The sequence below is a fragment of the Venustampulla echinocandica genome, assembly GCF_003357145.1.
Source record: "Venustampulla echinocandica strain BP 5553 chromosome Unknown scaffold_10, whole genome shotgun sequence".
Classification (NCBI taxonomy): Eukaryota; Fungi; Ascomycota; class Leotiomycetes; order Helotiales; family Pleuroascaceae; genus Venustampulla; species Venustampulla echinocandica.
In genome coordinates this window covers 34,213-46,368 of record NW_022474215.1, presented here as the reverse complement: position 1 = coordinate 46,368, position 12,156 = coordinate 34,213, and the positions used below count along the sequence as shown (strand labels likewise).

The 12,156-nt window shown below is 49.1% G+C and overlaps 3 protein-coding genes across 3 annotated transcripts; 2 read left to right on the top strand and 1 right to left on the bottom strand.

Moving 5' to 3' along the window:
- Positions 1-1,760: 1,760 nt before the first annotated feature.
- Positions 1,761-2,953, top strand: BP5553_09168 (Carbohydrate esterase family 16 protein; the record flags this gene model as incomplete). Its single annotated transcript, XM_032017791.1, has 3 exons — positions 1,761-1,894; positions 1,952-2,519; positions 2,570-2,953. The coding sequence occupies 3 exons, from the start codon at positions 1,761-1,763 to the stop codon at positions 2,951-2,953; spliced, it is 1,086 nt and encodes a 361-aa protein (XP_031865698.1).
- Positions 2,954-4,037: 1,084 nt separating this feature from the next.
- BP5553_09167 (uncharacterized protein) lies at positions 4,038-5,964 on the top strand (the record flags this gene model as incomplete). The annotated part of the gene is made up of 3 exons (XM_032017790.1): positions 4,038-4,401; positions 4,680-5,346; positions 5,406-5,964. 3 exons carry the CDS (start codon positions 4,038-4,040, stop codon positions 5,962-5,964), a joined length of 1,590 nt encoding a protein of 529 aa, XP_031865697.1.
- A 1,185-nt stretch (positions 5,965-7,149) lies between these two features.
- Positions 7,150-12,098, bottom strand: BP5553_09166 (Uncharacterized protein; the record flags this gene model as incomplete). The annotated part of the gene is made up of 8 exons (XM_032017789.1): positions 7,150-7,906; positions 7,960-8,356; positions 8,465-8,514; positions 8,586-8,749; positions 8,849-9,159; positions 9,266-11,001; positions 11,061-11,842; positions 11,904-12,098. 8 exons carry the CDS (start codon positions 12,096-12,098, stop codon positions 7,150-7,152), a joined length of 4,392 nt encoding a protein of 1,463 aa, XP_031865696.1.
- Positions 12,099-12,156: the final 58 nt, after the last annotated feature.

Sequence of the window (12,156 nt, the reverse complement as noted above, 5' to 3'; positions counted from 1 at the left end):
ACCGAAGTACAAGGGCATGACACTTGGTCAAGTGGCTCGGGTCAAATTGTACTTACGGGGTCGCCAGGGACGATAGAAACTGGGGAAACAAAAACGACAAAACAAAACAACAACAAAAATCGACAAGAGATGTAGGCAATCGACCGGGCCGAACTCTTTTGCCATTTTGATACTTAATCTCTAGGAATTAAATGCTAAATTTTTAAAGATCATTTTTGTCATTTTTATCTTTTGTTTTGACGCTTTTGTAAAGCGAAAGGCCACGGTTAAGCGAGCGAGAGCCGCCCCCTGAATGTCCACTTGGGGCCCATCCCGCTGGCTATGGCAGAGAAGAACATCGACGGGAGGGTGATAGTGACTATACATTGGCCGTTTGCGCTACAGATTCTGAGCTACCGTCTGAGACGCGCAAAAAGAAGAGTGAAGGGAGCGGATATCGATCTTTTGCACTCCATGAAACTTCAGGAGCAAGCGCGATGAACGGACATCGCTCGCAAGCAAGACCGATATCTTCAAAATCAGTTGGCACCAGGCGCGAGTCGCAAAATACTGTGGAGGACGGAGGCTTTATAGACTGGGTTGGTTCCGCGTTTGTTCATGGCTCTAGTAGAGTAGTGATGACGGGTACTTGCATTTAATCTCATCACAAGCCACCCGGCCAAAACTTGAGAGCAAACAAACGCCTAGCGAACGACCTCGACCATCTCATCGATGAATCGGTCTCGCTGCACTTATACGGCAAGGAGGGCAGCGAGATAGCGGCAGCCTAACTTCTCAATCGTTTGGTTTAATTATTAGCTGAGTCGGCATCGTTACGCCGCTTGCTTTGGGTGCTTGGACTTACGATCGGCCATTTTTAGGTTCTGAGGGTCCATTTTGAGACGTGATCTAAACAACAACACGGGATGAGAATTCCCTTCTGGCATTCAGGAAGTCAGACATCATGCGATTATTGAAATGTATGAATTCATACACCCAAAGCCAATATCTGCACTCTGCGATCTTGCCATTGTGTGGAAGGGGCAGCAAAACATTGGCCGAAGCCCAGCACTATCTCAAAGAGCAGTGGGCGGGATTTCCAATGATGAAGGCATTTCTTGAACGATTACAATAAAGCGCGAGTCGGACATCTGAAAAGAGGACTCGAACGGACGAGTACTAGTACCTAGGTACTATAGCTGCCTTCGCCGCATCGTGCTCAACGCGTGTCCGTTCAAATGAAGTTAAGTTTATTTGTTTATTTAGCCTGGCGGATTCCGACCCGAGCCGAACTCTTTTCAGGCTGATATCAACTCCAGCTCTTGAAAAGCTCCACCACCATAAACCATGCACCACCCGCGAGCCATGCTGGACCATAGCGTGGCAAGGATTGAATTGGAGCCCGGCCATTCGTGGAGCAAGACATAGCTTTTGAAGCTTGTTTGTGCAGTACCTGGATGAGGCGGGGTACGAGTTATGTATTTCGAATGCATAATGGGCTATTCGTGGCATAGTTCTAATAAACCGTACAATACGACCATACGACCGGTCCCTCGGATCGTCGTAATGAGTATATTGATCCGGAAAGTGGCCCAGCCACGTTTTTTGTCCCGTCGTCAGACCTAGCTGCTAGTACAGCAAGTTCTATATTAAAGGGCGGTTGCCCGTCAAAGTCTTTCCTTCTAGTGCCCTCGTTGTTGTGAACTTACTGTATAATTGATACTGTTGTGTGGCTGCTGTTCCTGCAATTGGCGTAGAGACTTCAAGATTAACTGAGAAAGATGCTTCGTTTTACAGTGTTGTTGCTCCAGGCAACGTCCGCTGTTCTTGCTACTGCTACGCCCCGTGGTGGCCATCATGGCGGCAACTCCCCATGGGTTCCGCGTTTCAAGAACTTGGTAGCTTTTGGAGACAGGTGAGTAGGCACTCTGTGTACAGAATTGAAAGATACCCACCAACCAACATCAATTAGTTACACAGATGAGAGCCGACTGGGATATTTTTTTGAGCACAATGGAACAGCCCCACCGCCAGGGCTTCTTCTTCCTTTTGCCCCAGTGACCCCAGGTGGTGGCATCACCTGGGCTCGACGGGTCGCTGAATATACAAGTGCAACGCTCTATGATTATGCGGTTTCTGGGGCAGTCTGTGACAACAAAATCATCTCGCGATGGCTGGCAGGCACATCTCAGATGTTTCCCGACGTGGTGTACGAAGTCGATGCGTTCATAGCCGACACCAAATACATCAATGCGTCGACGAAGACGAACACCCTGTACACTGATCGGAAACCGGATAACACCGTGTATTCGATGTGGATTGGGACTAATGATCTTGGAAACGGCGCTTTCCTCACGGATAGCAGTTTGAAGGAGACATCCATTCCAGATTACGTCGATTGCATCTTTGACCGATTCGACTCGATATATAAGGCTGGTGGCAGATATTTTGTATTGATGAACAATGCACCATTACAACTTGCACCGTTATATGGAATGCCTCCCACAGGCTTGACTGAAAGTCATTACTGGACAGACAAAGTGAGCAGCATCGCTCCTCAACGTTTTCAATAGAGCTAACCAGAACGCAGCCAGCAAATATCACCGAAGTCAGTGGCAAGATGAAACAATACACCAAGCTCGCCAACTCCATCTTCGACTACCGGACTCCCTACGAATTACTCGTCGCCAAACGCTACCCAGGCGCGTCGTTCGCGATCTTCGATGTCAACTCCTTGATGACGGATATTTACAACAAGCCGTCCGAGTATCTTCAGGCGCCAGCGAATGTCACCCACGCATATTCCTTCTGTGACATAACAGGGGCGAACTGCGTAACGGAGCCAGGAACAGAGCTGAACCAGTTCATGTGGTTTGATGAGCTGCATCCTTCGGCGAAGGTAGATGAGGTTATTGGGCAAGAGTTTGTGAAGATAGTTAAGGGGACATCTGATTATACCACGTATTGGCCATAGGCCATCGTCTGGCCAATTGAAGATGGGATAGAGAGGGGAATTTTATAGAGTGAGCCGCAAAATTGGGCTGTCTTTGGACCTTCAGCACACTCACGCTAAATCTACAAATACATAATGATATTACCTGCGCTATACTGCGAAGTAGATTTGTGATCTGTTTTTCGTACATTTGGACCCTGTGTTGAGTTTAAGAGCCACGATGTGTCTCTAAATAGCTCTAGTGCCTCGGCTCCTGTAATTATAGCCGTAAACCAAAACTAGACTTACAGCTCCAAAGAAGTACATTTTAGAAACAAAATAATCTCCAGAATTCATATTGATTTATAAACCGAGATATTTTGTCTACACAGTAGTGCCTGATACTAGCTAATAAGCATTTCATTTCCACTGTTCCTCTCTATTATTACTCGCTACGCTGTGGAGCCGTCGCACTGTACCTAGTAGTACACTTTATTAGCCCACTGCTTTTGTACGCTGGCAACTAACTTTGCACACCGATGCAAGCCCTGGGGCTAATAAGCTATTCCGTCCAATAATTCATGCCCATAATAATACCCACGAACTACCTAAGGTACCTAAGGTACCTTAGGGAGTTATTCAAGGTCCAAGCAGCGTGATTCGGCCAATGCTGTGCATATAAAACCCGCCATTTCGCCTCCTCCCCACTTGTTTTTGGTCGCTTCGCGCTGCATGAAATTTCTCTCTTGTCCCTCTAACCTGACCCAGGCAATGATCCTGATCGCCAACCCCAACTACTCGCCCGCAAATCCAGTCGCCCGTCCAGTAGCAGCAGCGTTGAAGCAAGCAAGAAACCTGCAGCAGTTGTCAGTGCGACGCTGAAAGCCATTCTCCGAAACCGCCCCCACTGCTGCTGCTGCTGTCTGCTGTCTGCTGCTGCAACTCGCTGCGAACCCTTGGCTCCAGGCCCCCGGTCGTGCTGGCTTTGACTTGCACACTCACCACTCACCACCAACCTGCCAGATCCCGAGACCGATCTGAGTCTCCTCTAATTAGACGTCTTGCGCGCTGTCTTGCGGCGTCCGCCATGCCCGGCACCCTATCGCGTCTGTCCTAAGCATCAGCCATGTATGCCCCGACGTTTGGCTATGCGCCGGGCAACAACAGCTCACCGCAACCGCCGCCCTTCACCCCAAATGGCGGCCCTCCACAGCAGCAGCGGTACAACCAGCAGCAGAACCAGCAGCCTCAGCAGCAACCGGGCCAGCAGCCTCAGCACATGATGTATAACCCAGCGCAGACCGTTCAGTATGGCATCGGCCCTCCATCGTCGCCCTACGGCGCGACCAGGCCCGGCATGCCCCAGGGCATGGGGGGAAATGCAAGCGGGATGGGCGCGATGCAGCACAACGGTATGGCGCAGATGGGTGGTGGAGGAGGAGGAGGAGCTGGTGGTAGCAGCAGCAGTGGTAGCAGTGGTAGTGCCAACGGTATGTTGCACACAGGATCTCTCCTCCCCTAGAGCCTAGAGGCCGTCCGTTGCGGATCAAACTGTACGGCTTCCGCTTGACTTCGGATCCATAGCCAGCCGTCATTCGAGGGAAAAGCAGGGCTGTCGTCGGCGCTGCATCAGAGTGGCAGCCAGCCGGCCGACGATCTGCCAGCACGTTGACCGACACGATGTCGAGCTTTCCACCATGTCCATCTACCCTGGGTCATCGATACGCCCGATTCTGCGGACTGTAGCTGACATGTCTTCTATGAGCAGTACCGACATATCAAACCCCATACTCCAGCTCGCCGTACGGAGCAAGTATCCCCCCTTCGTCGCCCTCCAATCTCCCCCCGAACTTCATGCCCACGACATCTAACGCACCCTCCTTCCCCATGAACGCGCCAAATATGAATCAACAACATCAGGCACAGCGTATGCAGCCTCCTCCGACTACCTCCACACCCACCCAGAACACCGGGGCAAGAGGCTCCCCGTTCGGTGGTGCGCCACACAATAGCCCTCCGAATGTTGGCGCGGGTCAATCGCACCTTGCTACACCTCAGAGCGCGGGTCAAGCACATCTGCAAACACCGACCAATAACCAACAATCGCAGGGAGGGTCCATATTGACTCCACAGACACCAAATTTTCCTCCAGGTGCGCAAGGCGGCTCAAATACAGGGTCCAACATCGCATCTCCATTAAGCCCCGGGTCCGAAATGCGGGAGAAGGAGAGGGTCACATTATTACTAGATATCAACCGGGAGCTGCTGATGGAGGTTATGAGACTACAGACTTTCCAGGCAGAGCTGAAAAAGGAAGAGTCGAAGGATCATAGCACAACAGCTGATAGCGCTGGGGCTAGGGAGAAGGACAAGGAGAAGTTCGATAAAGAAAATCTGGAGAAATTAAAAGCTGTGAGCGGCAAGGAAATGCTTGAGTATGTGCCCTATCTTAAAAAGTTCATATATTGATCAGGCCCGCTAACGATTTTGATAGGTGTATGCGCCGGCTTCAGGGGAACCTGGGGTATCTTGCTGCTATTGCCGACCGCTCACACAAACCCTCTTCCCAAATCCCTCCCCACCCGGCATATCTGACAACACCAACTCTTGCACCTAAACCCTCGTTTTCAAAGTCAGCATCATCTTCATCGCCTAAAGCCGAAATCAAAAAGGACGAGTCGGAAGAGCAGAAGCTGGAAGATTCCGAGGAGGACCATATCGAGCTGATAAAGGACATGTACAAGAGATTACAGGCATTATTTCCTGGGGTAGACCCTAATAGGGAGCCCTCAACCCAGTCAAATAATCCAGCGGCAAGAACGCACGCACAACAACAACACCTACAACAACAAGCTGCGCAACAAATGGCACACAAACAGCAACAGGGCCCTGGCCAGGGCACTGATCAGAATCAGCAGCAGCAGCAACAGAAAATGCTGAACGATATGGCGAAGCAGAAAATGATGCAGGCTCAGCAGCTGGCCCAGCAACAAGCGCACAATTTACAGCAGTCGATGCAAGGGGTGAACCCACAGCAAGCTCATAATCGGTAGTTTATTTTCACTGTTGATCTGGGCTATCTTGGAGAGGCGGTATTTTTATGTCAAGTGAATATGTCAGGAGTACAGGGTCTGGAGGCACGAAAAACTAGAGGCGGCAAAATGATGGTTGTATTATGTTGCTGGGCGTTATCCAGGTAGCCTCTTGTTTTGGATATATATGCATGTGTGGAATGTGAAATGATAGAAAGAATGACCAGTTTGTCAGTTTTTAAAGAATTTTGCAAAATTCAGCTAAAAGGAAGATTCTTTTGTCTCCATCTCAAGGGCGATTCTACAAAACATACAATCTCTGCTGATCCTACAGCTGCGCTATTACTGATTATTGAAGGGGCTCTCGTAGTTATGAGTGTATACTGTTACGGGGTTTCTACGGAACTTCGATGTGACAGAACATCTGATCTTATACCATCCAAGTTACCTACCCCTTCCATTTGAACACGAGGAATTCATGTGCTCTAATTACTCTCAATTACTTTATCCCCAGTTTAGCAGCCGCAATACTTTTACTCCAGCTAAACCTCTTGTTGCCAGTATTAGAGCGCAGCTAAACAGTCTCTTCCACGCATCCTTCTGATTTCTTATTCCCAAGCACTAACTGGGATATTTCTCCTTTAGATATAATTCCTTGGTATAGGTTCTTTAGCAGCATAAAGATGAGCAAAGGTGTTCGATAAAAAAGCAGTTCGTCACCATGCCAAGCGGGATCGCCAGCAGGGATCTTGGCGATAACGGCTTTTGCTGTAAAAGGGGTAGACTGAGGTCGACTGCTGCTGTTCTCTAGCAACATCAATATCAGACTCCCACATCTCTATTTAAAAGCTTAAATACTTCTCCACGTTGGGTAATTAGGCTACAACTAAATATACATAACACCTATCGTCTAAGTATAAAGCAGGCGGGGGATAGAGACTTATGTTATATCACGTGACCTCGAGCTACTACCCCTATCGAATCCTCTTTTCTTAATAATCTTCTCCTAGTTAGACTTGATGCTATTATATACTTAATCCTATAGTCCTAAGCCCATGAGTTAGCACCTAGCGACCTCTTTATTTATTTATTTAGATTAAGTAATTGATGACTTATATAACTATTATAAGAGAAGAGGCCCCAATAACCTGCCCCGAAACCAGACTCACCGGCTTCGAGACAAACGATATAAGCTCTCATTTCTTCCTACTTAGCCGCGGCCCTCACTAAATCCCCAAACCTAGTCCCCACCTCCCTAGCTAACACCGCTGGATTGCCGACCTCCACAACCTCCCCTGTGTCCATGACAACGACCCTATCAAAGTCCATAATCATGTCCAGCCGATGGCTAACCGCTATAACAGTGTAATCCCTAAATTCAGCTCTGATAATCTCCTGGATAACATGTTCCGTCTCATGGTCCACACTCGAGCTCACCTCATCCAATAACAATATACCGCGATCTGAGCCACCGCCCCCTATCCCCAGATTCCGCCCCCTGATACGACGTCTTAGTAGAGCGCGCCCAAGTGACATGAGTTGCTGCTGTCCGGCGCTGAGTGTCCCCGCGCTCATGCCTGAGTCTAGGCCGCCCCGCTCTTGAACGAACTGCCACAGGCCTACGGCTATAAGGACAGCTTGACATTCATCGGATGTTGAAATGTCGGTCGGGTCCAGGTTAGCCTGGAAGGTGGTTCCGTCGGGCAAGAACACGGCTTCCTGGGGCACTGCTATTATACGCCGACGTAGCGCGGTCCGATTTATGCGGTGGAGCGGCGTGTTATCGATTACTGCGTTCCCTGCGGTCTCTGAGAGGGGATCGAGGAGCTTGAGGAGTAGGGCGATAAGGCTGGACTTGCCGCTGCCGGTACGGCCACAGATGGCGACTTTCTCGCCTGAGTTAATCGTTAGGTGGATATCGCGGAGGGCTAAGTTAGGTGAGCCGTCGGTTTGGTCTTCCGAGCTTCTCGGGGCGTTAGCATTGTGGTTGTATTCGTGAAGATATATTTCTCTTACTCATAATTCGCGGATATGCCCTTCAACTCCACCACACCACTCTGAGGCCACTGTTCAGGAGGAATGATGTCCTCTTCATCTCTGTCCTCTGGCTTGACGTTTTCATTGAACGTCTTGAGCCTGGCTACCGCTCCAATAGAAGTTTCTAGCCTGGTGTAGAACATGACAATGCCTGAAAGGTTCTCTCCGAAACTAATGAGTGTGTACAAAGAAGCACCGGCGAAACCAGAGTTGGAGTGAAGCCGGACGGCAAGAGTCGTCAGAGCCACTGCCATCACCATAACGACGAGGTCGAGAACGAGGTTCAGCCACTCTTGAATCATCATGAGGAAATACGCGGGTCGTTGACTGGAATTAATTAGGCGAGCGTTCTTTTGGACATCATCGGGAAGAAAACCTGCATATTTCTAGTGTTAGCAGCCATGCTATGTCTAAATCCAGGATGCCGCAAAGCGTCTTATTAGAAGTGCATTTAGCGTCGGCCGTGATTTCATATATTACTCACCAAAGGCCCTCAGAGTTGTAATACCCCTAAGAGTGTCAAGAAAATGCGTGCTAAACGAATGCAGATTAGTATAGAGTATAATAGCCGCCTAGTATATGACAGTAGGTGGCGGTAGACTTACTATAAGGGACTTTTAGTCTCAAGGTCTAGCAATCTTAGCTGCCTAGAAGTCCGTAGGTAGAACCTTTGTACAATATAGAGTAGGGCGCCGAGGAGCGGGTAGCTTATAGCTAAGTACAGAGACGAAGTGAGCATAACAGCGGCTTGTCCGACTGCTTGAAAGACCTGCGAGTTCCGTCAGACTATTTCTCCCGAGATCTCTCCAAAGACGAGTGGCAATGTTATTGCAGACTTCCGCCTAGTGTCCAATTACAATAGACTTACACAGAACAGGGTATTCAACGTTGCATCTGGCAGCTCTGTATCTATAAGGTTCAGATCTTGTGAAAATAAGTTTGTGACGACACCAGTATCCGTCTTGGTGAAGAATCGTAGGGGTGCTCGAATAAGTGTTCGCAAGGCATCCTGATGGAGTTTGGCACCTGCTCTTTTGACAGCGACGACGAAGAGCGCGATACCGAGGAGCAGCAGCGATATCAAGCCGGAGATTTGAAGCAAAGCATAGATACCGGCGTAGTAAGCGAAAGGGTGCACTGGATCTTCCGAGTAGACGTCATCAATCCAGTATTTGAGCCCTGCAATAAGTGACATTAGTTCATAATGCTCTAGATTTTAGGACTTGTTACATCTGAAATGCCAAGCCCGTCGGGGTTCTCCTGTCAGAAGAGAAAGCTGGCTCACAAATGGTTGGAAAGTTCGTGAAGAAACCCCAAAGAGCAGCGAAGAACAAACTACATGCCGCCAGGAACAACCCCATGCTCTTAAAGTAATGCTTGTATACTGTTTTATCACCAATTTTCCGTGATTCTTCCGTATCTAGTGGAAGGGATGATGTGGTGGTCGTCGTTATATGGAGCAGTTGTGGCTTCGATTCCCGCACACTCTTCTTCAACGTCATTTCCGCCGATGAAGCATCGCTGTCTGAAGAGTCCCTTAATCCTAGACGCTGAACATACCCCTGACTGGTCATTAGTTTGTTAAAGCTACCTTGCTCGACAATACTGCCTTCTCCGAGTGTTATTATATAATCCGCCGCAGGTAGATGTCTGACACTATGAGTGCACAACACGACCGTAGATCGTCGTCGTCTGAGCAGTCCATCTGGCCCGAAGACTTGCCGGAAGACCTGCTCCTCGGTATCCGCATCTAAACCACTAAAGATATCGTCTAGTACTAGCATATCAGACTGCAAATACAGAGCTCGCGCGAGAGAAACGCGTTGTTTCTGGCCCCCGGATAAGGCGATCCCATCAGATCCGACATTTGTTCGGTCACCTTGTGGGAGTGTGACAAAGTCGAAGCCCAGAGCTGTAGCTTTGATGACTTCGGCATATCTCTCATTGTTGAACGGAGAGAATCCGACAATGTTGTCTCTGACCGACCCGTTCGAGAGGAATGCCGTTTGGTCACAGAATCCAATGTGGGGGAACCTAGAGCTTAAAACCACGCTGCCTTCGCTGAAAGGAATCTCTCCAAGTAGTGCCTTGCACAGCGTAGATTTCCCCGAGCCAACAGGTCCGACGACAATAGTGAGCGAGGACTTGGATACTCGAGTATTTACGTTCTGCAAAACGAACTTGTCTGCTTCCCAACCAAACTTACCGTTCTTGATGACAACATAATTCGCCAGGTCTAGTTCTGGATCAGAGGAAGCTGCGGTGTCCCCTCCGGCCTTCTCTGTATTTTGCTTTATATCAGCAAGAACTTGGCGAAAATCATGGCGAGTTTCGCACTCCAAGAAGGCTTGGATTCGACCTAAACAGGCCAGCGCAGAGACGAGCTCAGGGGCAGATTGAAAGATCTGCAACAGCGGGGTAGCTAACAGCGTAAGGAAAGAAAGACTCGTGAAAACCTTCGACGCATCCAGTGTCCGTTGAGTGAATGCGAAGGTAAGTGGCGGGGCGATCAGCAGCGGAATAAAACCAAGGAGCGCCGCAATGATGAATATCTTGCGGCATCGGGCTCCCGCAGCTAGCTCATCGACGCGGAGCTTCTGTACGAAGTCGCTGACGGCAGCAGAGAGGCCAGATATTTTCAGGTTCTTCATGCTGGCGATGACTGTGGCCGTCAGACCGACACGCTTCTGGACTCCTGCCATCCAGGCCCTCTGCGAGTCCCCAGTGAACTTTATAAGGATCCCCAAGCCGACAAAGCAGACTATAACAAGTCCCATTGGCACGACAAAGACTACGCCAAGTCGGAGATACAACATCCACCCAGCCAGGGCAGCCTGGATCATGCCCGCCCAAATATCATGCAGAGACCTGAAGCCCATCTTAATTCGCTCCATATCTGTGCTCATTAAAGTCAGCGCAGCGCTGTCATCGCTAGTTCCGATACGAGCTTTTGTGGCTTTGATGAAGGTCTCGGTGACTAGTATGGACCTTGCCATAGTACGCATTCGGTGGTGGAGGTACCTGTACATATGTATAAGCAGCGGAACTTGCTAGTAATTCTTTTGCGGATTTTACTATACCAGTAGAAGGCCCGGGAGATAGCAATTCCCCAGTAAATCAGTATACTAGCGCCGATAAAGCCATATCCGACATTCGCCTCAAGTTCAGACTGGGATAGGTAATCCAATAACTTTTCAATAAAAAAAGGTTGGCAAAGCGTGAAGCCAAGAAGAGCCAGACGTATAGGTATGGGAAGTAGGAGAGGGACTTTTAGCGTGCGCATTAGCACCTTCAAAAGACCAAACTTGTCGCCCCTTAGTTTGGAGTAATCCATGTTCCTAGAGAAATCGTCGTGAAGCAATTTGGCGTTAAAGGAGCTATCAAGGGGGTAAAGGTCCTCAATCGTCAAGACTTTTCTATATCCCATCAGGAACATCTTGTTAAGCCAAAAGAAGACGCCGAGGGAGAAGATGCTGCTAGTTTCCTCTGGGCTGTGCTCCTTCTTGTCCCAGCTTACCCATCTGGTCTTTTGTTGTGCTTCTAATAACAATATTACGGCCTTCAGAGCTATAGCAGCACAGAAGATGCGGCTGTAGGTGACCTCGGGCTTGTCATCCGATGATAGAAACAGCGTTCTTGCCTGGGCCGCGTCCGGGAGAAGAATCAGAAACAAGTAGCCGTTCAGAAGCACCGACGGCCTTGGGCTTCTGCTGTGATCAACAACACTTAGCGTTATCATGAATAGGGCTGACACAAGCTTGAGGGCCGAAGCAGCGATAAACATGCTGGATACGTGGAAGGACCTAACCGCAACCAAGATGAGGAGTGAAAGTTCAAGCGCGACATAGGTTGTGATAGCACCCTGGAATAGTTTAATGAGCACGTTGAGATTATACATTCGTATACTTAGAGGCAGAGCATACCAATTTGATGAGTTGCAAAACCGGAGCATTGACCACGGTGGGCTTCCGTGCCTGGGAAAGCGTCCGCCATAATGATATTACGATGAACAAAGTGGACGGTATGATGGAGAAGAATAGCTGCTCGAACTGTAGGTTGAAGTCAAATTCCTCTTGGTTCAGCAGCAGCAAGTTATCCTCTCCAGTAGCGAAGGGCATCTTGGACGCCTAAACTCGCCGGCCGCTTTCAATTCGAGTTGATTTCGTTGTTTAGTAA